Source organism: Dictyostelium discoideum, assembly GCF_000004695.1.
Source record: "Dictyostelium discoideum AX4 chromosome 2 chromosome, whole genome shotgun sequence".
Classification (NCBI taxonomy): Eukaryota; Evosea; class Eumycetozoa; order Dictyosteliales; family Dictyosteliaceae; genus Dictyostelium; species Dictyostelium discoideum.
The window spans coordinates 7044385-7066884 of NC_007088.5; the positions used below are offsets into that span (position 1 = coordinate 7044385).

The 22500-nt window shown below is 23.3% G+C and overlaps 13 protein-coding genes across 13 annotated transcripts in view; 6 read left to right on the forward strand and 7 right to left on the reverse strand.

Moving 5' to 3' along the window:
* DDB_G0276649 (hypothetical protein) lies at window positions 1–162 on the forward strand (the record flags this gene model as incomplete). The annotated part of the gene is made up of 1 exon (XM_637971.1): window positions 1–162. A coding segment is annotated over one exon (162 nt), but the record flags the coding sequence as incomplete, so codon positions are not given.
* Window positions 163–708: 546 nt separating this feature from the next.
* On the reverse strand, window positions 709–959 carry DDB_G0276619 (hypothetical protein; the record flags this gene model as incomplete). Its single annotated transcript, XM_637970.1, has 2 exons — window positions 709–863; window positions 950–959. 2 exons carry the CDS (start codon window positions 957–959, stop codon window positions 709–711), a joined length of 165 nt encoding a protein of 54 aa, XP_643062.1.
* A 1099-nt stretch (window positions 960–2058) lies between these two features.
* On the forward strand, window positions 2059–2304 carry DDB_G0276621 (hypothetical protein; the record flags this gene model as incomplete). The annotated part of the gene is made up of 2 exons (XM_637969.1): window positions 2059–2068; window positions 2147–2304. The coding sequence occupies 2 exons, from the start codon at window positions 2059–2061 to the stop codon at window positions 2302–2304; spliced, it is 168 nt and encodes a 55-aa protein (XP_643061.1).
* A 197-nt stretch (window positions 2305–2501) lies between these two features.
* On the reverse strand, window positions 2502–6161 carry myoC (myosin IC; the record flags this gene model as incomplete). The annotated part of the gene is made up of 2 exons (XM_637968.1): window positions 2502–5131; window positions 5243–6161. 2 exons carry the CDS (start codon window positions 6159–6161, stop codon window positions 2502–2504), a joined length of 3549 nt encoding a protein of 1182 aa, XP_643060.1.
* Window positions 6162–7005: 844 nt separating this feature from the next.
* Window positions 7006–7655, reverse strand: DDB_G0276623 (hypothetical protein; the record flags this gene model as incomplete). Its single annotated transcript, XM_637967.1, has 2 exons — window positions 7006–7489; window positions 7603–7655. The coding sequence occupies 2 exons, from the start codon at window positions 7653–7655 to the stop codon at window positions 7006–7008; spliced, it is 537 nt and encodes a 178-aa protein (XP_643059.1).
* Window positions 7656–9256: 1601 nt separating this feature from the next.
* Window positions 9257–10837, forward strand: hmgB (hydroxymethylglutaryl CoA reductase; the record flags this gene model as incomplete). The annotated part of the gene is made up of 1 exon (XM_637966.1): window positions 9257–10837. The coding sequence occupies one exon, from the start codon at window positions 9257–9259 to the stop codon at window positions 10835–10837; it is 1581 nt and encodes a 526-aa protein (XP_643058.1).
* Window positions 10838–11074: 237 nt separating this feature from the next.
* Window positions 11075–12518, reverse strand: DDB_G0276625 (hypothetical protein; the record flags this gene model as incomplete). Its single annotated transcript, XM_637965.1, has 4 exons — window positions 11075–11341; window positions 11446–11594; window positions 11681–11972; window positions 12282–12518. The coding sequence occupies 4 exons, from the start codon at window positions 12516–12518 to the stop codon at window positions 11075–11077; spliced, it is 945 nt and encodes a 314-aa protein (XP_643057.1).
* A 997-nt stretch (window positions 12519–13515) lies between these two features.
* On the forward strand, window positions 13516–14733 carry DDB_G0276627 (hypothetical protein; the record flags this gene model as incomplete). The annotated part of the gene is made up of 1 exon (XM_637964.1): window positions 13516–14733. The coding sequence occupies one exon, from the start codon at window positions 13516–13518 to the stop codon at window positions 14731–14733; it is 1218 nt and encodes a 405-aa protein (XP_643056.1).
* Window positions 14734–15237: 504 nt separating this feature from the next.
* On the reverse strand, window positions 15238–15366 carry DDB_G0276629 (hypothetical protein; the record flags this gene model as incomplete). The annotated part of the gene is made up of 1 exon (XM_637963.1): window positions 15238–15366. One exon carries the CDS (start codon window positions 15364–15366, stop codon window positions 15238–15240), a length of 129 nt encoding a protein of 42 aa, XP_643055.1.
* A 362-nt stretch (window positions 15367–15728) lies between these two features.
* On the forward strand, window positions 15729–16777 carry DDB_G0276631 (hypothetical protein; the record flags this gene model as incomplete). Its single annotated transcript, XM_637962.1, has 2 exons — window positions 15729–16110; window positions 16212–16777. The coding sequence occupies 2 exons, from the start codon at window positions 15729–15731 to the stop codon at window positions 16775–16777; spliced, it is 948 nt and encodes a 315-aa protein (XP_643054.1).
* Window positions 16778–17324: 547 nt separating this feature from the next.
* DDB_G0276633 (hypothetical protein) lies at window positions 17325–19820 on the forward strand (the record flags this gene model as incomplete). Its single annotated transcript, XM_637961.1, has 1 exon — window positions 17325–19820. The coding sequence occupies one exon, from the start codon at window positions 17325–17327 to the stop codon at window positions 19818–19820; it is 2496 nt and encodes an 831-aa protein (XP_643053.1).
* A 1347-nt stretch (window positions 19821–21167) lies between these two features.
* DDB_G0276647 (hypothetical protein) lies at window positions 21168–21398 on the reverse strand (the record flags this gene model as incomplete). Its single annotated transcript, XM_637960.1, has 1 exon — window positions 21168–21398. The coding sequence occupies one exon, from the start codon at window positions 21396–21398 to the stop codon at window positions 21168–21170; it is 231 nt and encodes a 76-aa protein (XP_643052.1).
* Window positions 21399–21801: 403 nt separating this feature from the next.
* The window catches only part of DDB_G0276645 (hypothetical protein), a gene marked incomplete at both ends in the record, with an annotated part of 1925 nt that continues 1226 nt past the window's right edge, over window positions 21802–22500 (reverse strand). The window contains one exon of the mRNA XM_637959.1: window positions 21802–22500. This exon is cut by the window's right edge and continues 318 nt beyond it. Within this exon, the coding sequence (XP_643051.1) occupies window positions 21802–22500 (699 nt within the window).

Below are 22500 nucleotides of genomic sequence, written 5' to 3' on the forward strand. Positions count from 1 at the left end.
AATTATTTAGAATCATTAATTTCATTTTCATTAAAATCATCTTCAAAATGTGATTCATTGATCTCAGATAATTTAAATAACCCATCCAACCAATCAAATGATACAATTGTTATGAAGAGTACATCATCTTTTTTTACAAGACCAAACTTTGTAAATTATTAAAAAAAGAAAAAAAAAATAATTAATGTACGAACTTTTTTTAAAAATTAAATTCTTTGGGCGACATTTTTAGTAAATTAAATAACCGAATTAAATTTATAAAAAAATAAAAAATACTTTTTAAATTAAAATACACTTTTTTTGAAATTAACCAATTTCATTTTTTTTAATCTTCTGTTGAATACTTTCCCTATTACTTCTTGATCAATAATTTTCAATTCACCAATTAATGGCAAATGGAAAAAATTAAATTGAATAGCCTGAAATAACCTGTGTTTATTTTTTAAAAAATATTTGTTATTAATATTTTTTGTGTGTTGTTGGTGGTGTTTTGTTTAATTGAGATTTTTTAATTGATTAGGGAACTAAAATTCTTTTAAATTGTTTGTTTACATAAACATTCCCATTCTTTTATACATGTTTAATTCATATATTCCTCATTAAAAAAATATTAATAAAAAAAAAAATAAAAAAAACTGATAGGAATAATTATTTTTTTTATATATACAATTTATCATTCGATTTTATTTTTTTTTTTTAAAATACTGATTAAAAATTAACAAAATTTGGTCTTGTAAAAAAAGAAGATGTTGAGTTTTTACTTGAAATACTATTTGAGTTTGGAATAATTTTTTTTTTATTTTCATTTAGGTATAAAAGAGAGGTTGTTGAATTAATTTTATATTCTAAAAAACACAATGAATCTAAAATTAATTTTGAAAATAATAAAGTTAATTAACTATTAATAAACAATAAATAAAATTAAAAAAATTAATATTGAAAAACTTACTAAGTAACATTTTTAGTTTTATAAATTTATGGTAAAGTTTATTTTTTAATATTTTATTTTTAGTAACTTTGTTGAGAATGATAATTAAATTTTACCAAAAAAAAATTAATTTATACATTTTTATTTTAATTGCAAATCATTTAAAAACAACATATAAAAGTTTTAAAAAATTTTGTAAATTAATTGTGTTGACAACAATTACTAGTTTTAAAAACAATTTAATAAAAAAAAATTTTTTAGTCCTATCCTGATATTAAAAGACACTTCTAAATTTTAAAAATAGAATTAAAATTACCATTGTAAAAATAAATTATTCAGTTTCTAAGGTTGTTCAAATTATTACTCTTTTTTTATTTGGTGTGGTATGTGTTGGTGATAATAAAAATAAATAAAAATAAATAAAAATAAATAAAAATAAATTTTAAAATTAAAAATAAAAAACAATCAAACGAATAATATTAATTATTTATTAACAAACATTTACTATGTTGATTTTTTTATTAATTTCAAATATAAATGTGATTAATGTGGTGATTTATTTTTAACAATATAATGGTAATATAAAAATAATAAAAATAATAAAAAAAATAAAAAAATAATAACATTATACGATTCCTAAAAATAAGTACATAAATAAGATAAAAAAAAAAACCAATTTAACATTTTTTAATTGAATTATAAATTAAAAAGGTATAAAATGAAATTACCTTTAATGATTTGATATAATATAGTTTTGAAAGAAACTATTTTTAGAAAAAATTATTTCAAATCTCTTCTTTTAAAAGTGGGGTGTTGAAAACATATATCTTTTCTTCACTAAAAAGTTAATTCTGTATGGCGACAACAATTTTTTATTCAATTTTTTTACTGTTATATATGATTTCACCAGTTTTATATATATATGTACAAAAAAGTAAAGTGGTTATGGTGTTTTAAAAAAATCAAATAATTTAAAATTAATCGAATTAAAAAAAATAAAAAAAAAATAAAAAAAAAAAAAGTATAAATAGTTTTTTTAATTATATTAAAATAAAACAAAACAATTAGAAAAAACTAAAAAAAAAAACGAAACTATTAAACAAATCTAAAATTTGAAAATATAAATAAAAATGTTATTTAGTAGGTATTAAAATATAATGAAAGATAATATTAGATAAAATAAAGTTATTAATTTTTTTTTATTTTTTTTTTTTTTAGAATCTATTATAACAATCTCAAAAAAAATTAATATCACATCAAATAAAAAGACCAATATTGAATTAAATAATAATCATTCAATAGAAAATACCAATAATATAATTACTTTAAAGAGTACATCATCATATTTTACAAGACCAAATTTTATAAATTATTAAAATCTTGTTAAATATATTTAAATAATTAAAAACAAATAATAAATCTTGGGCGACTTTAAATTACAATAAAAATAATCGAATTTATATATATGTATATATTTTATTTATTTATTATGAATTACAATGGTTTTTTTTTTTTTTTTATTAATTTATTTTTTTTTTTTTTTTTTTTTTTTTCCTAATAATTTTATTTGATTTTAAATTTGTTGAACATAATTTGAAGGTAACATACCAATTTGTTTAGTTCTAACTAATTCACCTTGCCACCAATCAGCATCTACTTTTTTAATTAAATTGATGACATCATTTTCTTTGAAAGTTAATTCATCTGGTTGCATAGCGTCGTACTCGTAAAGAGCGATATATTGTTGAGGTGGTGGAGCTGCTGGTTTCTTCATTGGAGTTGGTTGTGGTTTTGCGATTGGTTTCATCATTGGTTGACCTGCTGGTTTTTTCATCATTGGAGTTGGTGCACCTGCTGGAGCTGGACCACCTGGAGCGGTTGGAGCTGGTTTCTTCATCATTGGGGCACCAGTTGGTGATGGTAATGGTTTAGAAACTCCGCCTGCTGGTTTCATAATTGCAGAACCACCTGGAGCTGGACCACCTGGAACTGGTGCTGGTTTTTTCATCATTGGAGCACCACCTGGAGCTGGTGCTGGTTTTTTCATCATTGGAGCGCCACCTGGAGCAGTTGGTGCTGGTTTTTTCATGACTGGTGGACCTGATGGTGGAGCAGCTGGTGCTGGTTTCTTCATAATTACAGAACCACCAGATGGTTTAGCTACCATTGGTTTAGCGACTGGTTTAGCAATTGGTTTTGAAGGAGTTGAAACTTGACTTGGATTTTTTCTAACTTTGGCAACGGTAGTTGAAGCTGGTAAACCTGAAGCAATATGGAATTGATTCTTTTTGAGGAAGATTTCTTTATGCATTTCATCCTTTAAAAAGGTAACGGTATTATTACTACCCTTCTTTTTAAAGTATTGAATTGATTGACCGAAATTAACAGCCAAAGTTGTACCTTTTTGTTTGTTGATTAATGCAACCAATTCAGTCTTAAACTCAGTTGTCACTGCGACATCGAATTGAGTTGATGTATGAATTACAAGTAAATTATCAGCTAATGAAGAGAGAGAAAAAGAGGTTACCTCAGCCAATGGAACACGTCTATCCAATAGATAGGTAGCTAAATTCTTCTTTTGTTTCAATTTAATTAAATAGATGGCTTGTTTAGTTACAATGAGGAATCTTGGTGATAATTTATTAGCGGATAAAATTGGGTGTACCATGACTTGAGATTTTGAAGAAAAGATAACATCTTCATTACGACCCTCTGCCATTGCATCCAAGAAATAAGATTGTGAACGAACGTCTAAATAGTCACCAAAGTATTTTCTAACGCTAATCATAGAGAAACGATTTCTCTCTTTACGACCTTGGAATAATTGTTCATTTTGCATACGAAGATCAAAGAAAGGAGAAGCTTGTTTCCAAGCTCTAAAGTAACCTTGAATGGTTTGAGCACAACGTTGACGATAGAGTTTATAATTTCTAAAGGCATTCTTGATACGATTGGAACATTCGAATTGGAAAGCTTTATAGTTTCTATAGGCATTCTTGATACGACTTGCCATATCATGCCAATAACGTTCACGAGTTTCTTCGAGAGAGAATAACATCTCTGGATAACGAATGAATATCTTGGTTTTACCGATTTGATATTGAGTGTTATCAACATTTTGTGAGGCTAAAATGGCACGGCACGCAGAGAGAGCATCACCTTTCCAAATGTTATTACCAGCGTAACAAGTTTTATCAGAGAGGAGATAATATCTTTGGAAGAATCTATCAAAGGTTGCTCTGTAGGCAAAACCTGCTCTTCTAACTTTAATGTTATCCAATAGACCCAAATATTTAACTTGATGAAGTACACGACCACCTTCTAAAATATTTGGTTTTTTAAGATCATTTGGTTTGATGGTTCTAATGTAGTGAGGTGTTGATTTCATTAAAGTGGCAACCAATTCTGCTGCTTGTGATTTAATTTTGAAACCAGCTGTTGATGGTAACTTTTTAGAGTCGGTATCGATGACATCTGGGAAAAGACCAACCAAGAAATTGTTTGCTGACATTTGAAGAATCTCCAAATGATCTTTGAGAAGAGTATCTTTATTCTTTTCAATCATACCTGGACCTTCATAAACTACATCACCTGCATAATGTTTAACACAGAATGCATTACCACGAGTATCGAAATGTGGATTTGATTTACAAACGGCAATGGATTGAAGTAACTTTTGATCGGCACCTTCGGCTTGTGAATGAACTGCACGACAAACATCATCTAAAATACTGAAAATACCTGGTGGATTCTTACCTTCAATCAATTCACATACAATCTTATTATCAAAGAATGGAATTGGCTCCCATTTAATACCTTCACGAACATACTCTTCTTGTTCCATCTTTAATGTAAACTCGATGAAGATTTGTTGTAACTTTTCATTGACATAGTTGATACAAAATTGTTCAAATCCATTTCTATCGAAAACTTCAAATCCATAAATATCCAATACACCAATCATTAAACCTTTTTGTGGATTATCCATCTCCTTATTGATACGATCAACTAACCAATTGAATAAACGATCATAAATTGCTTTTGCTAATGCATCTCTACCTGCAATTGCTTGTGTCTTATTCAATGGTACATTATATTGTGTACCTCTTTGATTACCATGTCTAGTTTCCATTTGTCTAAATTCTAATGCTGTTTTTAAAAAATGACTTGGTACATCTAATAATTGTGATACAAAATCCAATACTAATATATAATAAATAAAAAAAAAAATAAAAAAAAAGTTAATATTTTATAAATTATTATTATTTTTATACTTAGGTATATCTATATTTTTATATAATTATTAAAATTTACCAGATGTATCAGCAATTGTAACTTTATCACCAGCTTGTTCTTTAAAATCAATATTACCAATCCAAAGGATAGCAGCTAATAATTTGAAGATTTGTTTTTGTTCATTTGCTGGAATACCAATAACATTCATAGCATTACGAGTGAGAGCAAATTCTTCAACATCATCAACACCATCAATATCTAAAGTATCACCTTTGGTTAGATAAGCGAAATTCTCTGGACCATAGATACCAAACTCTTGTTGTTCTTGTGGAGTTGCACCTCTACAGAATTGATAGAAAATGTGGAAATTACGTTCACCCTTCAATTGGAAAACTACACGAGATTTCTCCAAGAGGTAATTTGTGATTTTACCACCCTCTGGTTCATTTTTTTGATTGAATTGAATTTCAAAGTATTTACCGAAACGTGAAGAATTATTATTACGAAGAGTTTTAGCATTACCAAATGCTTCCAACAATGGATTAGTCTCTAAAATGATTGATTTAACATGTTCTACCTTTTGATTTGATGAACTACCTCTTTCACCACTAACATCTGCAATATATTGCATAATCTTTTTTGCTGCTTCAGTTTTACCTGCACCTGATTCACCTGAAATAATGACACATTGATTCTCCTTTTCGTTGATCATACTTCTGTAGGTTTGTTCTGCAACTGCAAATACATGTGGTGGTAATTCAATACGTGATTTACCAATATACTCTTGTAAAACTTCATCTGAATACATTCCATCTATAAATTTAAATGGATTCACTGAAATTAATACATCACCAATATTTGTATAAATAATATCCTTTTCAAATCTTTTCTTTAAATTATCTAAAATTTGATCATTGGAAACTTTTGATAATAATGTCATATCATCTAAACCTTCATTTTTCATTTGATTTCCCCATTCTGGTTTTTGTTGTGCCATTTTCTTTTTTTTTCTTTTTTTTTCTTTTTTTTTTTTTTTAAAAAGGTTTTTTCTTTTTAAATTTTTTTTTTTTTTTTTTTTTTTCAATAATGTAATAAATAAATAAATTAAAAATACAAGGGTTTTTTTTTTTTTTTTTTTTTTTTTCAATTTTTAACTATTTAAAAATGAAACAAATGAATAAATAAATAAAATTATTGTTTATTTATTTTATATAAATATATATATATACAATAAATAATATCAATTTTTTTTTTCCATTATTGAAAAAAAAAAAAAAAAAAAAAAAAAAAAAAAAAAAATTGGAAAAATAAAAAACTTTCTGATGGCTCAGGAGAATTATTTGAAAAAATGGTCACCCAATTTTTTTTTTCATTTTTTTTTTTTTTTTTTTTTTTTTTGATTATTTTTTAGTTCAAAAAAAATAAAAAAAAATAAAAGTGATTGTGGATTATATTAAAAGAAATTCATATGGTTCGTTTACCTATATTTTTCAAATAATGTCAAAAGGAAAAAAAAAATATAAAAAAAAAAATAAAAAAATAAAAAAAAAAGGAAAATTATTATACAACAAATTGTTTTTTTTTTATTTATTATTAAATTACAGTTGAGAGATTATAAATAAATATATATAAATAATTTTTTTTTTTTTTTTTTTTTTAAGATTTTTTATCTCTTTTGTATTTTTTTTTTTTTTTTTTTTTGACAATTATTTGAGTTTTTCTTTTTTTGGATTTTTTTTTTTTTTCTGGATTTTTTTTTTTTTTTTTTTTTTTTTTTGGAAAACCAAAAATATTCAATTATTGATTTTTTTTTTTTTTGTTTTGTTTTGTTTTGTTTTTTTTTATTCATCATCGTCATCAGCAACCATATCACTATGATCATGAGCTGTTGGTTTATAAGGTTTTTTGGATGCGGCTTCATCTTCATCTTCTTCATCGTCGTCATCATCAGCGAAATCTTCTTTGTTGATAGTTGCAGCCAAGGTAGCTTGTTTAATTAAATCTTTCATTGTTGATGATTTTGCTAAATGAGTGACAGTTTGTTTTTGATTATTTGTGATGGTTGGATTAGCACCATTTTCAATTAATAATTCAAACATTGGGATACGGTCATACCAAACTGCTTTGTGAAGTGGTGTTTCACCTGCTTTATTTTGAATATTTGTATTTGCACCTGTTTCTAATAAGCGTTTGGAAACATCAATATGTCCAAATGTTGCACTATAATGTAATGGTGTATTTCCTAATGCATCAACAATATTGGCATCAAATTGATTCTTTTGTTTTCTTTGTTCAAAAAATTCTTCAAACATACTTATATAATTTCTAAATAATTTTTTTTTTTTTTTTTTTTTTTTTTTTTTTTTTTTTTTTTTTTGAATTAATAAATTAACTTTAAAAAAAAGGTAAAAAAATAAAGTTTTATAAAAATAAATTACTTTTTTGCTGCAGTGAAAAGAACTTCATCTTCAAAATAATCTTCTTCTGACATTTTTTTTTTTTTATTATTTGTTTTTAATTAATAAATTCTCTTTGGGTAATAGGAGTGGAAATTTTTGATAAGAATTTTGAAAAAAAAAAAAAATTGATCAATAAGTGATTTTTTTTTTTCACAAATTAAAATAAAAAAAAAAATAATAAAAAAAAAAATAAAAAAAAAATAAAAAAAATTAAAAAAAAAAAAAAAAAAAAAAAAAGAAAATGGGTTTTTTTTTTTTTTTTTTTCTAATTATTTGAATACAAATATTTATCAAGATTTTTGTCCATGATCATGTCCTTTGTTTTTTTTATTTCATTTTTATTATTTCTTTAAATTTTTTTTTTTTTTTTTTTTTTTTTTTTTTTTTATAAATAACAAAAAATAAAAAAAATAAAAAAAATAAAAATAAAAAATGAAATTAAATAGAAAATAGAAAATAAAATAAAAAAGTAATAACTAAAATAAATAAAACAAATGGTTAATTGGAAAACAAAATAAAATTAAAAAATAAAAATAAAAATATAACACAAGAGTGCTTCATCAGAACTTTTTTATTTTATTTTTTTTAATTTTTTATAATTTTTTTCAAAAAAATTTTTTTTGATTTTTTTTTTCGTGTTAATCTCGACTGATTAAATTCAATTTTTTTTTTTTTTTTTTTTTTTTTTTTTTTTTGTTCTTCGTTTTGTACAATAATAAACCTATTTATATATATTTATCTCTTTATTTTCAACTTTAAAATTGTTTTTGAACATCTTTTTTTTTTTTTATATAAATTTTTAATCTCAAAAAAAAAAAGTATGTGTTGAAATCCACTTTTTTTTATTTTTGGATTATTTTAAAAAAAAAAAAAAATCAAGAATAATTTATACCAAACATATTTTATCACCCACTTTTTATATATATTTTTTTTTTTTTGGTAACCACCATTGCAGAAAATCACTTTTTAAAAACATTTTTCCTTTTTTTATTTAATTTACAAACAGAAAGAAAAAAAAAAAAAAAAAAAAATTAATGTTTAAAAAAAATAAATAGAGTGTTATTTTAATACATTTACATTTTATACCTCGTTCATAAAATATCCATGTTAGATTTACAAACAGATTTTTTTTTTTCAAAAAAGGGGTTCCATTTAAAAAAAAGATTAATAATAATGAAAAAAAATGGATAAACTTCGTTATTATTGTTTTGTTTTATTTTATTTTTTTTATATAATTTAAAACAAGTAGGGTTTTTTTTAATTTTTTTTTTTTTTCTTTGTAATAATAAACTGTTTTTTAATTTTTTTTTTTTATTATTTCTTTTTTTTTTTTTTTTTTTTTTAGTTTAATCAAAAAGTTGTTTTATAAACATTGTTTTGGAATTGGGCAGTGATTTTTATTTTTCCCCAAGATAAATCAAAAAAATAATAAAAATAAAATATTTTATAAATATATTTATTAATAATTTCAATTTATTTTATAAAATAGGTATTTTTAATTTAAAAACAAACGAAATAAATTAATTTATATATAATAGTAATAATAATAATAAAAGAAATTTCAAAAAAAGGTCAAATAAATCTTTCAAATAATAAAATTAACAAAAAATAAAATAATAATTAAAATAAAAGAATGATTAGAATTGGTTCAAATTTAATTAAACAAAGTATTAAAAACACAAATAAAAGTGGTATTTCAAGATTTTTTACAACAGGATCAAATAATAGTACCAATTATAAACCAGAATCATGTGTTAAAGAAGAACCAAAAGGTAAGAGTGTTAATGTCGAAGATTTAAAAGACCAAGAGATTATTGCATTAGTTGACAAGGGTGAAATCCAACCACATAATTTGGAAACTAGACTTCCAAATAACTTTCAAAGAGCAGTTCACATTAGAAGAAAATTATTAGCAAGAGATCTTCAAAAGGAACATCAAAGAGCACTTCACGCACAAGCAGTTGTTGCAGCAGCAGAGAAAGCAGCAACCAGCGGTGAAGATCCATCAAGCATTCAACCAGTTGTCCCACCAACATCAAATTTAGATTTTGAAGGTTCATTAACCAACTTACCAGTTGATCATTTCGATTACACCAAAGTTTTAGGTGCCTGTTGTGAAAATGTAATTGGTTACATTCCAATTCCAGTTGGTGTTGCAGGTCCAATCCTTTTAGATGGTAAATTAGTTTCAATTCCAATGGCAACCACTGAAGGTTGTTTAGTTGCATCAACTCATAGAGGTGCTAAAGCCATCACTAAATCTGGTGGTGCTAAAACTGTACTCTTACAAAGCGGTATGACTCGTGCACCAGTTTGTCGTTTACCATCATCCATTCGTGCTGGTGAACTTAAACAATGGATTGAAAATCAAGAGAACTTTTATCAAGTTGCCTCTGCATTCAACTCTACAAGTAGATTCGCTCGTTTAAAGAGTATTAAAGTTGTGATTGCAGGTAGACTCGTTTACCTTCGTTTCAAATCTTCCACTGGTGATGCTATGGGTATGAATATGGTTAGCAAAGGTGTTGAAAAAGCCCTCGAAGTCATCACTGAATACTTCCCAGAGATGGAAGTTCTCTCATTGAGTGGTAATGTTTGTACTGATAAGAAACCATCATCAATCAATTGGTTAGAAGGTCGTGGTAAGAGTGTAGTCGCCGAAGCTGTCATCTCTGGTGATATCGTTAGAGATGTACTTAAAACCACAGTCGAAGCTTTAGTATCACTCAACATTGATAAGAATTTAATTGGTTCCGCTATGGCTGGTTCCATTGGTGGTTTCAATGCTCACGCTTCAAACATTGTCACTGCTCTCTACATTGCCACTGGTCAAGATCCAGCTCAAAATGTTGAATCTTCAAATTGTATTACCCTCATGGAAAGTATCAATGGTGGTAAAGATCTTTACATCTCTGTCACTATGCCATCTATTGAAGTTGGTACTGTTGGTGGTGGTACACATTTACCAGCTCAATCCGCTTGTCTCGATCTCTTAAAGATTCGTGGTGCCAATCTCGAACGTCCAGGTGCAAACTCTGAACAATTAGCTCGTGTCGTTGCCGCCGCTGTGCTCTCTGGTGAATTATCACTTATGAGTGCTCTCGCCGCTGGCCATTTAGTACGTTCTCACTTGAAACATAATCGTAAAACTGAAGCTCCTGCTCCACAAGCTGATACAATTTCGATGACTCATAATTTACCACATTCTGATTAAAAAAAAAAAAAAATCCATGGATTAAATCCATAATTTTAAAAATAAACTTTAAGTAATAATAATAATTTTATATTTTCATAAATTTATATATATATATCTTATTTGTTTTTTATTTTATGTTGTTGTAGTTTTTTTTTTTTTTTTTTTTTTTTTTTTTATTTCTTTGTGTGTATATATTTTTTTATTTTTTTATTTTTTTATTTTTTTTTATTTATTTTTTAATTTCTTTAAACTTGTTTAACTTGAAGAGGCAAGTGCACGAGCACGAGTTTGGGCATACTTGATATAAGAATACCAAAAGCTTGCAAGTGTACTAAATATTAAACCAAATGAAAGTAATGGAGTTATAATAACATCACCAAACATAAATAAACCTATAATTGTTTGGAGGATTGACTTTATTTGACCAGTGATTGATGTTGTTAATGGTGAATTCATTGTTGAACATAAAAATATGAAATAATTTAATAAAAATGCTTGAATTGATGACATAAAGAAACAAAACTAATAATAATAATAATAATTTAATGTTATATTTGTGTTAGAAAATCTCTAAAAAAAATATAATAATAATAATATATTGTAATAATAAATTTAAAAACACTTACTTGGAAACCAATATTTCCATAACCTTCAAAAGTTGAAATACCTTCCCATTCAGTTATAAATGTTAAGATTATAGTTGCTGGTAATGATAAAATATTACAATAAAACATTAAACCAAATGTATTTAATTGTGTTTCTTTTGTTTTCTTTGCTAAAAATAATAAAAGAGTATATTAGATTAGATGTGTCTTAATATAGAGATAGAGCGAGAGTGAGGGAAAGTTTTTAAAAACTTACCAATATAAATTAAATAACCAGCAGTTACAAAACAATTGAATAAAATATAAATTGAACCAACAAAATCAAATGTTGCATCACCTAAACCAGCAATTAATGCACCTAAAACCATAACAACTACTGATTGAACTTCATCAGTTGGTGTAACTTTACCTAATAAAAATCCTTCCCCTACAATAACAATCAATGTTGAAAGTCTTCTCAATGCGCTAAATAATGGTACATTTGTCTTTGCTAATGCTGCTAAACCTGAAATTACCATTAAAATGAATAAAAGAGATAATGATGCTAACTATAATATATAGATAAAGTTAAAAAAATATATTAGGACCAATTATGATAATTTTTTTTTTTTTTTTTTCTTTTTTTTTTTTTTTTAGAATTAATTTATATATATATATAATCATTATTATTATTATTATTATTATTATTATTATTATTATTATTATTATTATTATTATTATTATTATTATTATAAAAGAATAAAAAAAGAGAATAGTTTTTTTAAAAAAAAAATAAATAAAATGAAAAATTAAAAAATTCTTAAAATAGATTTGAGGATGTAAAAAAAAAAAAAATTTTATATAAATATAAAAATTACCTTTTTACATAAATCAAGATTAAAATCTGGATATGATATGTAACCAAATGTTTTCATTGTTACTAAAAAAAAAAGTGAAAATATCATTTGACCAAGTGTTAATGAATTTGAAAAATTGAAACCATAATAATTTAAAACTGCTTTATTGAAAAAGGTAATCGATACTGATGTAACACCATAAGCAACTGCTACAAAAAACCCTTTATTTTCTTTAAATGTTTTTACTATGAAATCCATTTTTTATTATTATTTTATTTTTTTATTTTTTTTTGTTGTCTTTTGTAAAATTATATAATATGTCCGCTTTATATTTATTATATATTGTAAACTTTATTATTTATTATTTATTTATTATTATTATTATTAATTATTATCGTACTAATATTCATAAACGTAAATATAGGATTCTTATATATTATTGTGGAAATGATTTAAGGAATTTTTTATTTTTTACTTGAGATAAAAAAAAAAAAAAGAACAAACACCCGACACTTCTTTTTTTTTTTCTTTTTTTTTTTAATTTAATTTTTTTATTTTTTTTTTTTTTTATTTTGAAAATGCTTTTTAGTTTTGTTGATCGCTTTTCAAAAAAAAAAAAAATAAAAAATTTCAAAATTGGTTTCTTTTTTGATAATAATAAATTTTTATAATAAATTAATTAAATTATATTTTGTAAGTTTAAAAAAAAAAAAACAAAAAAAAAAAAAAAAATTTAATAATATTTACCACATCACATTTAAATTTGTAAAATAACACACCCTATTCATACACTTAAAATTAATTTGTAAAGTTTTTTTTTTTTTTTTTTTTTTTTTTTTTTTTTTTCCAAAAAAATTAAAAATAAAAACAAACACCCAAATAAAACAAACCTTTTGAAAATAAGGTAATTATTAATTATTATTTTGATAAATCCAAAAAAAAAAAACCTTGGTTGACTTTTTTTTTTTTTTTTTTTTTTTATATAATTATGATGGTTAATGGATTTTTCAGGCAAAAAAAAAAAAAAAAGAAAGAAATTAAAAAAAGAATGGATTTTTGATTTACATTAAAGAAAAAAAAAAAAAAAAATAACAAAATAAAAAAATGGAAAAATAAAAAAATAAATTAAAAAAAAATAAAATAAAAAATTTTCGTTTGTGTCGTTTTTTTTTTTTTTTTTTTTTTTTTTTTTTTTTTTTTTCTCTTATTTTTTTCTCAATAATAATAACAATAATAATAATAATTTTTAATAAAAATGACTATTAGTGCCAAAAGTAGAATTAAACAATGTGATCCATTCTGCACAAGAAAACCACTTGAAGATAAAACAGCAACTTTAAAGGATAAACCGGTAAAAGCTAAAAAATCCAATTCAGTTCCAAAATCATTAAAAACCTTTATGGAAGGTGTTCAATTAGTTAAACAAATTGATGAAAAAAGAAAACAAAGAACAATTATTGAAAAAAAACAACAAGATGAAAAAAAAAAATTACAAGAAGAAATTAAAAATAATAATACAACCACTACAACCACTACAACCACTACTGCTACCACCACAACTAATACATCTACTACAACACCAAAAATAAATAATAATAATAATAAAAGATTAAATAAAAAACAATTAAAACAACAACAAAAAGAAAAACAAGTTATAGTTACAGATTTAAAAGATGATATAAAGAAATTGAATTCATTATATTATAGACAATCAAGAGAGGATGTACCAGAGGGTGTAAAAGAGGAAGAAGAGATTGAGAATACAAATTTAAAGAAATATAAAGGTGAATTGCATTCAGATTATTTAGATAGAATTAATAAAGAGATTGCAAAGAAAATGAAAAAGTCTACATCAACCTACCAAAAAAGAAAAGAATTTTTTGATGAAAAGAAATTAAAAGAGAAATTAAAGAAACAAGGTGTAAAATATTCAGATTATTTAGAGAAAGAAAAAAGAGAGGAAGAGAAAAGAAAAGAGCAAGAAGAGGGGGGATCAGAGTCCACTGAAAATGGGAAGAAGAAGAGAAAACGTAACGTAGATGATTTCGATGAGTTGAAAGATAACATCAGATTCGGTGAACAAATTGAAAGACCACCATCACAATTACCAACTCTCAAAAATTTTACAAATAAAAAAGTTATGCAAAATACTGATTCCTCAAAGAGAGATTACTTATGGCAACAAACCAACCAAGGTAGCACTACCAATAATGAAAATTTAATCTCTTCAAAGAAATTGGAAGAAGAGAAACAAAAGAAAAAAAATGAAAAAAAACTTAAAAAACAAAAGATCACCAATGAAGCTGATGCTGAACAAGAAGCATTAAAAAGAAATTTAGAAGCTCTCAAACAAAAAACAATTGAACATTATAATCAAACTAAAAAGAGAAGACAATTACAAAATAAAAAAGAAATAAAAGAAAATAAAGAATCTGAAAATCCTCAAACTTTAAAAAGAAAATTTTATCTTTAAAAATAATAATAAATAAAATAAGAATTTTCATATTAAAATATGTTTGAGTCTAAAGGATTTTTTTATTATTTTTTAGGAATCATTGGAATCCTTTGGAAAATCACCTTTTTTTTTTTTTTTTTATTAAAACTGTATTCTGGCATTCAATTTTTTTTATCTTCCTCTTGTTCTAATTGTTGTTGCTGTTATTGCTGTTGTTGTGGCGGCGATGATGAATCGTTGTTTATATTCCAACAATCGTTGTTCACTTTTCAGCACTCGTTGTTCACATTCCAACAATTGTTGTTCACATTCCAACAATTGTTTTTCACTTTTCAGCACTCGTTGTTCACATTGGGAAATTCTTTGTTCACATTGGGAAATTCTTTGTTCACATTCGGAAATTCGTTGTTCACATTCAGAAATTCGTTGTTCACATTCAGATATTAGTTGTTCAAATTCCAACATTGGTTGTTGATTTTCTATCAGTTGGATCTGACCTCCACACTTGTCAAAATATTCAGATTAAATTTCTTTTTCTTTTTCTTTTTCAAATAAATTTAAATTTTTTAATTTCTTATGTCTAGTTGGAGCCAAATTGCCATAAACCTTTAATTGTAAAGATAATTTGGTTAGATACAAATTTGTAATCATACAATATTATTACATAAATATTGATAATCACATACCTAATGTTATTATTCCATTGCACCTAGCACACTGAAAACTAATGATTATTTATATTAAAAAAAAAAAAAGATAAAAAAAAAAAAAAAAAAAAAAAAAAAAAAATATGATAAAAAAAAAAATAAAAACAAAAATATTTATTTAAATTAATCCTTGGCAGATGAAACCCCTTGATTTTTCATTACTTTTTTTTTATTTTAATTTTTTAATTTTTTCATTTTTTTTTTTTTTTTTTTTTTAACTTCGTGTTGTTCATTTCAAAAAAAAAAAAATAAAAAAAAAAAAAAAATACAAAAACAAAACACAAAAACATTTGTATTAATAAAAAAATGAATTCATTGATAAAATCATCAAATAATATATTTAGAAATGTTTTAAATAAAAGACAAATTATTAATAATAGAGTATCATATAGATTCTATTCATCATCAAATAATTATCAAAATTTTAACAATAATAATAATAATAATAATAATAATCAAAATAATCAAAATAATAATAATAAAAATTACTTTAAAGATTTTATGGCAGTTGGAATAGTTGGAGGACTTTCATTAGCTATACCATCAATTGCATTTTGTGTTGAATGTTTTGAAGAAGATGATGAATTCATCACTCAAATTAAAACTGGTTTTAAATTTCCAAAGATTTTAAGTACTGAATATCCATTCAATCTTGTTAATATCGGTAGTAGAAAACTATCATTCATAAGTATGTATTTTATTTATTATTATTTATTTATTTTTTTAAAAAAAAAAAGAAAATATTAATTATTATTATTATTATTATTTTTTGTTTTGTTTTTATTTTAGATATGAATGTTTATTCAATTGGATTTTATATTAATAAAGATAATGCAAAGAATAAATTAAATGAACATTATTCAAATCAAAGTAAAGAAGATTTTTGTATGAATAAAGTAGAGATTGCACAAGATATTTTAGATAAAGGTATTGGTGTAACAATAAAGATTAGACCAACTAGAAAAGTGAATTGGGGTCATATTTATGGCGGTTTTCAAAGAAGTTTAATCATTATGTTATTAAAGAAATATGATATGCCATTGGACGAAATCGAAGTATTGATGAATCAACTTAAATCAACTTTGAAATCCACTCAAGAGATCTCAACAACTGAATCAATTGATTTCATAAAGAATGATGGTTTAGATCCATCTTTAATCATTTTATTCAATAATAAACAAGTTTTAGAAATTAAAGATAAACGTTTAGCAAATTGTTTCTTTGATTTCTATTTAGGTGATAATACTAAAACTCCTGAAGCTAGAAATCAATTCTTTGAAAATCTTTGGTCAATCTTTAATCATGATCAAAATTTAAAAAATAATATTCATCATACTTTAACAAATCCAATTTAAAAAAACATGTTTATAAAATAATAATAATAATAATAAAAAAAATAATTAAAATAATTTTTATTTCTTTATTTTTTATTATTTTAGTTTGGGGGTGTGTGTGTGTGTGTGTGTTAATAATAATAATAATAATAATATTTCCTTTTTTTATTATTTCTTTTATTTCACATATATATTCCCAAATTAATAATTTGCAACTAATGTGATAATTCTAATTATTTTGGAATAATTTTGGTTTAATATCTGATCAACATGTTTTTTTTTTTTTTTTTTTTTAAAAGTGTCAAAAAAAAATAAGCAATTGATATTTTTGCTGATTTTGTTAATAAAAACATTCAAGTTTTTCATTTAACATTCAAATTATTGAACTTAATTTTTTATTTTTTTATTTTTAATTTTTTTTTTAAATTTCGCTTAAACCCATTTTTTTTTTTTTTTCATTTTTTTTTCCCGAAACTTATTTCCACTACTTTTTTTTTTTTTATTTTTTTTTATTATACAAATATTAATATTTGTATAAAGAAAAAAAAAAAAAAAAAATAAAGATAAAATGAAATCATTTTTTGAAATTACAGGTGAAAATGGTGATACACCAACAACAAGTTATTTATTTTCAGATTCAGATCGATATTTTTTTGATTGTGGTGAAGGATTTCAAAAATTTACAAAAGGTAGACCAAATATAACATTAGGTAAAGTGAAATCATTATTCATTACTAAACTTACATGGGATTGTATTGGTGGTTTAATTGGTTTATTTTTAACATTAGCAGAATATAATATTAAAATTAAAGTTTATGGTCCAAAAGGTTTACATAAATTATTTACATCATCAAGAGAATTTCAATATTCATTAAATGTTGAAATTCATGAAATTGATACAAATAAAGTTCAAATTATTAAAGATGAATTATTTATATTTTATACTTTACCAATTTTTAAATCAATAAATAATAATAATAATCAGAATGAAAATGAAATTAAAGAATCAATAATTGATGAAATTGGGTTACCAAAATTAACATATTATGGAAAGAAGCCAAATTTTAATCAAGAAATAATTGAAAATTATCAAGAACCAATTGTATGTTATATTGGTAAAACTAAAGATTTTAGAGGAAAGTTTTATCCAGAGAAGGCTGAAGCATTGGGTGTACCAAAAGGTATTGCATATAAACATTTACAAGATGGTAATTCAGTATTGAATAAAGATGGTATAACAATTACACCAGATCAAGTTATGCAACCATCAGTTAAAGGAACTAAAATCGCTGTTATTAGATGTCCATCATTAGATTACTTGGATAGTTTATTAACACATACTCATTTATTTAAAGATATTCATGTAGTTAATCATATTACACCACAATCTGTATTAACAAATGATAAATATATTAAATTTATGGAAACAATTACAAATCAATCACTAAATATTGGTGGTGGTGTTGGTGGTGATGGTGTTGGTTGTAGTACTAAACATATAATTGTAAATGAAGAAAATTGTGAAAGATCATCAGGTTGTTTATCATCTGATCTTCAAATTTCAAAATTAAGAAAATTCATACCACAATTATTCCCAATTAATGATGAAAATATTCAACGTAAACAATTACCAATTGATTTAAAAAATTCAAAAATTTTAAATACAACAAATATTATACCATGTAAAGATGCAACACATATAACAATTGGACCACCACAAAATGCTGGTGAAATTCAATTTTTACCAATGTTTTTAAATAATAGTATAAATAATAATAGTAGTAGTAATAATAATAATAATAATAATGAAGATATTATTAATAATAATGATGAAATTATTGAAGAATTTATAAATACAAAACAAGGTAGAATATTTAAAAATCAATTAGATGAAAAAATTAAAGAGATTGAACTTGATTGTGATAAAGTTTGTTTTCCAAAGATTTTATTTACAGGTACAGGTTCATCAATTCCAAGTAAATATAGAAATGTAACAGGTAATTTTATAACATTAAAAGATGGTAGTAATTTATTATTGGATGCAGGTGAGAGTACATTTGGTCAATTGTATCGTTTCTTTGGTCCAATTGAAATTAAGAAACAGTTGGTTAATTTAAAGATGATTTGGATTTCACATTTACATGCTGATCATCATTTAGGTATACCAAATCTATTGGAAAAGAGACAACAATATTCAAAAGAATTAGGAATGGTTGACTCGACCATTAAACCATTGGTTATCATTGGTCCAAACTCAATAATTCAATGGATTAAAGAGTTATCATCAATCATTCAAATGAATTTCATTGGTATTACAATTGGTAAGGAGACTGAGGAATTCTATGAAATTTGTCAATCGTTGGATATTAAATGTGTGACAATGGTGCCTGTAATTCATTGTAATTTCGCATTTGGCATTGTCATTGAATGGAATGACGGTTTTAAATTAACTTATTCCGGTGATACTCGTCCTTGTAAATTCTTATCGGAAATGGGTAAACATTCATCGGTTCAAATCCACGAAGCTACCTTTGAAGATGAGAAACGAAATGATGCAATCTCTAAAAGACATTCAACAGTTGGTGAAGCATTGGAAGTTGGTAGAAATATGAATTGTAAATTCTCATTGTTAACTCATTTCAGTCAACGTTATCCAAATTTAAAAATGGGAACTTATAAAGATACAAATTATGGCTTAGCAATTGATTTACTTCAAATAGCTCCTTATCAATATCCCTTGGTCTATAGAATGATTGAACCATTCTCTTTACTATTTGAAGATGAAGCTCAAAAGAAATTCGATAGAAAACAACAAGTTATTCAACAAACTCTAATTCAAAATCCAAATAAAAAATTCAAAGCTGCAAAACAACCTGATGACACTATTGATCCTTTAGAAAAGGATTCAAAAAGATTAGAAAGGTATCAAAGAAAATATAAAAAGGTTGATTCAAATTTACCAGCTTATTTATTTAATATCATCTCAAAATCTTTATCAAAAATTGAAAATACTTTTGATGATTTAAATAATCAACCACAAATTGATGATAATGATGATTTCTAAAAAAAAAAAAATCCAAGGAAAGAAATAGTTCTTAAAGAAAAAAAAAGAAAGAAAAAAAAAAAAAAAAAAACAAAACAAAACCAGATAATTAAAAAATTTTAATAATAATATTAATTATTTTTTTTTTATTTTATTTTTTTTTTTTTAATTTTTTTTTTTTTTTTTTTTTTTAAATAAATAAAAATTAATAAACATATATGATCATATTAAATTTGATATCAATTTTTGGTCTATTTTTAGGTTTTATTTTAATGTATATAATCATATTGTCTTTTTTTTTTTTTGGGTCTTTTTTTTTTGTGGGTTAGGTTTTATTTTAATTTTATTTTAATTTTATTTTTTTACTTTTTTTTTAATTGTTTTATTATTTTTGTTTAATTATTATTTTTTGATGGCAGATAATTGTTTTTTTTTTTATTTTTTTATTATTTTTTTTTTCAATTTGGGAAACTATCTACTATTAAAAAATAATAATAATTAAAAGTTAAATCTGTTAATAAAAAAATTCTAAGGTGGTGGGGATCAAAAAGATCTTTTTTTATTAATTTATTTCTGGTGAATATTAAAAAAAAAAAAAAAAAAAAAACAAAAAACAAAAAACAAAATAAAAATGCACCAAGTAGGTCACTAAACAGAAAATTTGCTACAAATTAATGATTCTTATACTTAATTTAAAAGGGTCTTTTAATCTCATTTCGAAAGTTGGTAAGTGAAAATGAATGGGAAGAAATTTACTAAAAAAAATAAAAAATATAAAAATAAAAAAAAATTTAAAAAAAAAAATAAGTATAAATAAAGTTTTTTTTTTTTTTTTTTTTTTTTTCAAAAAATTAACATTTAATCATCTCAAGAAATAAGTAAAAATAAAAGTTCAATTAAACTTAAAAAAAAAAAAAAATTTCAATCAATCTAAAAAAATGTTATTCAGTATGTTTTATTTTTTTTTTTAATTTTTTAAAATTATATTAAATGTTGTAGGGAATTTTCCATAAAATTTCACTACAGTAGCGTAGTGAATTTTATTATTTAATTTCACTACAGTAGCGTAGTGAAAAAAAAAAATCACTGACCTTAAATTTTTTTTTTTTTCAAAAAACAAATAAAGTTTATTAAATTGAAATTTTATTTTTTGTTTTAATTATTATTTTATTTATTTTTATTATAATTATTGTTAATTTTTTTTTTTTTTTTTTTTTTTTTTTTTTTCAATTTTTTTTTTTTAAATTTTTTTCAATTTTTATTTGTTTATTAAAATGTAATTTTATTTTTTGTTTTAATTATTATTTTATTTATTATTATTGTTAATTTTTTTTTTTTTTCAATTTTTTTTTTTTTAATTTATTTTTATTAATTTATTTTTATTAACTCCCTGAGTTGTTCAATTGCTTGATTTACCATATCACTGTAAACACTGCACACAATTGAATTTTTTCTAGCTTTGTTACCTCTGGTGCATTTGATGTTTTTGCATTTTCCTTTGTATACAAAAAAGTCCAAATATAATTCGTTTTCTATTACAGTTTTTACACAATGTTGGTGAAATTGTTTTGATTTTAATTCTAATGCTTCTAACATCATATTTGAATTTTTAACGATTAAAGCATCACCACTATTTACATATAGTACTTTGGCTGCTTTTTCGAGGAATTTAGTCAAATTTTCCTCTGAATCTAACTATTCTTCATTGCCATATTCAATGGCTAAATTTCTTAAGAGTTTTATCGAATCTATTAATTCTTCGATCATTCTTTTTTTTTGAAATTTTTTTTTATTTTGTTTTTTCAATTTTTTTTTTTTATTTTGTTTTTTCAATTTTTTTTAAGTTTTATTTTTTTTTATTTTTTTTTATTTTTTTTAACAAATGTAATTTTTTTTTATTTTTTTCAATTTTTTTTTTTTTTAATTTTTAATTTTTTTTTTTTTTTTTAATTTTTTGTGTTGATTTGTGTTTTTTTTGTTTTTTTGATTTGGCCACTTGTTTTTATTTTCTAATTTCCCCATACCCCCTTCTATTAATTGCAACCAAATCAAGTTCTAATTTTTGTGTCCTTGTTGACTTTGTTTTTGCAACTTTTTTTGAAGGTATCACATTAACGATTTTTCCTATTGATGGTGATTTGGAAGGTGATTTAAATGGTGATTTAAATGGTGAATTGGAAGGTGATTTAAATGGTGAATTGGAAGGTGAAATGGATGGTGATTTGGAAGGTAATTTAAATGGTGATTTGGAAGGTGATTTAAATGGTGATTTAAATGGTGAATTGGAAGGTGAAATGGATGTTGATTTGAGAGGTGATTTGGATGTTGATTTGAGAGGTGATTTGGATGGTTTAGAATGTGATTTTAAAGGAGGTTTATTAACAATTGGTATCTTATGAGGACGGCCTCTGAGACGTTTAACAGTTGTTACTATACCACTACCAGATTGTGGTATAGTATATGATGGTATTATTTGCACTTGAGGTATTGGTGGTACTATTTCTTTTAAATTCATATCCTTTCTCAAACAATTCATTAAATTTGGCGCTGTTGGATTATTATTTAAAAATGGGAGTATTTCTTCTTGTTCCATTTCATTATTGAGTTTGTGTTGAAATGGATTATCGTTAATGATAGGTGGAATATTTGATGGATTGTTAAGAGCATCTTCCAAAACCCTAAATGGATCATTTTGTGTTAC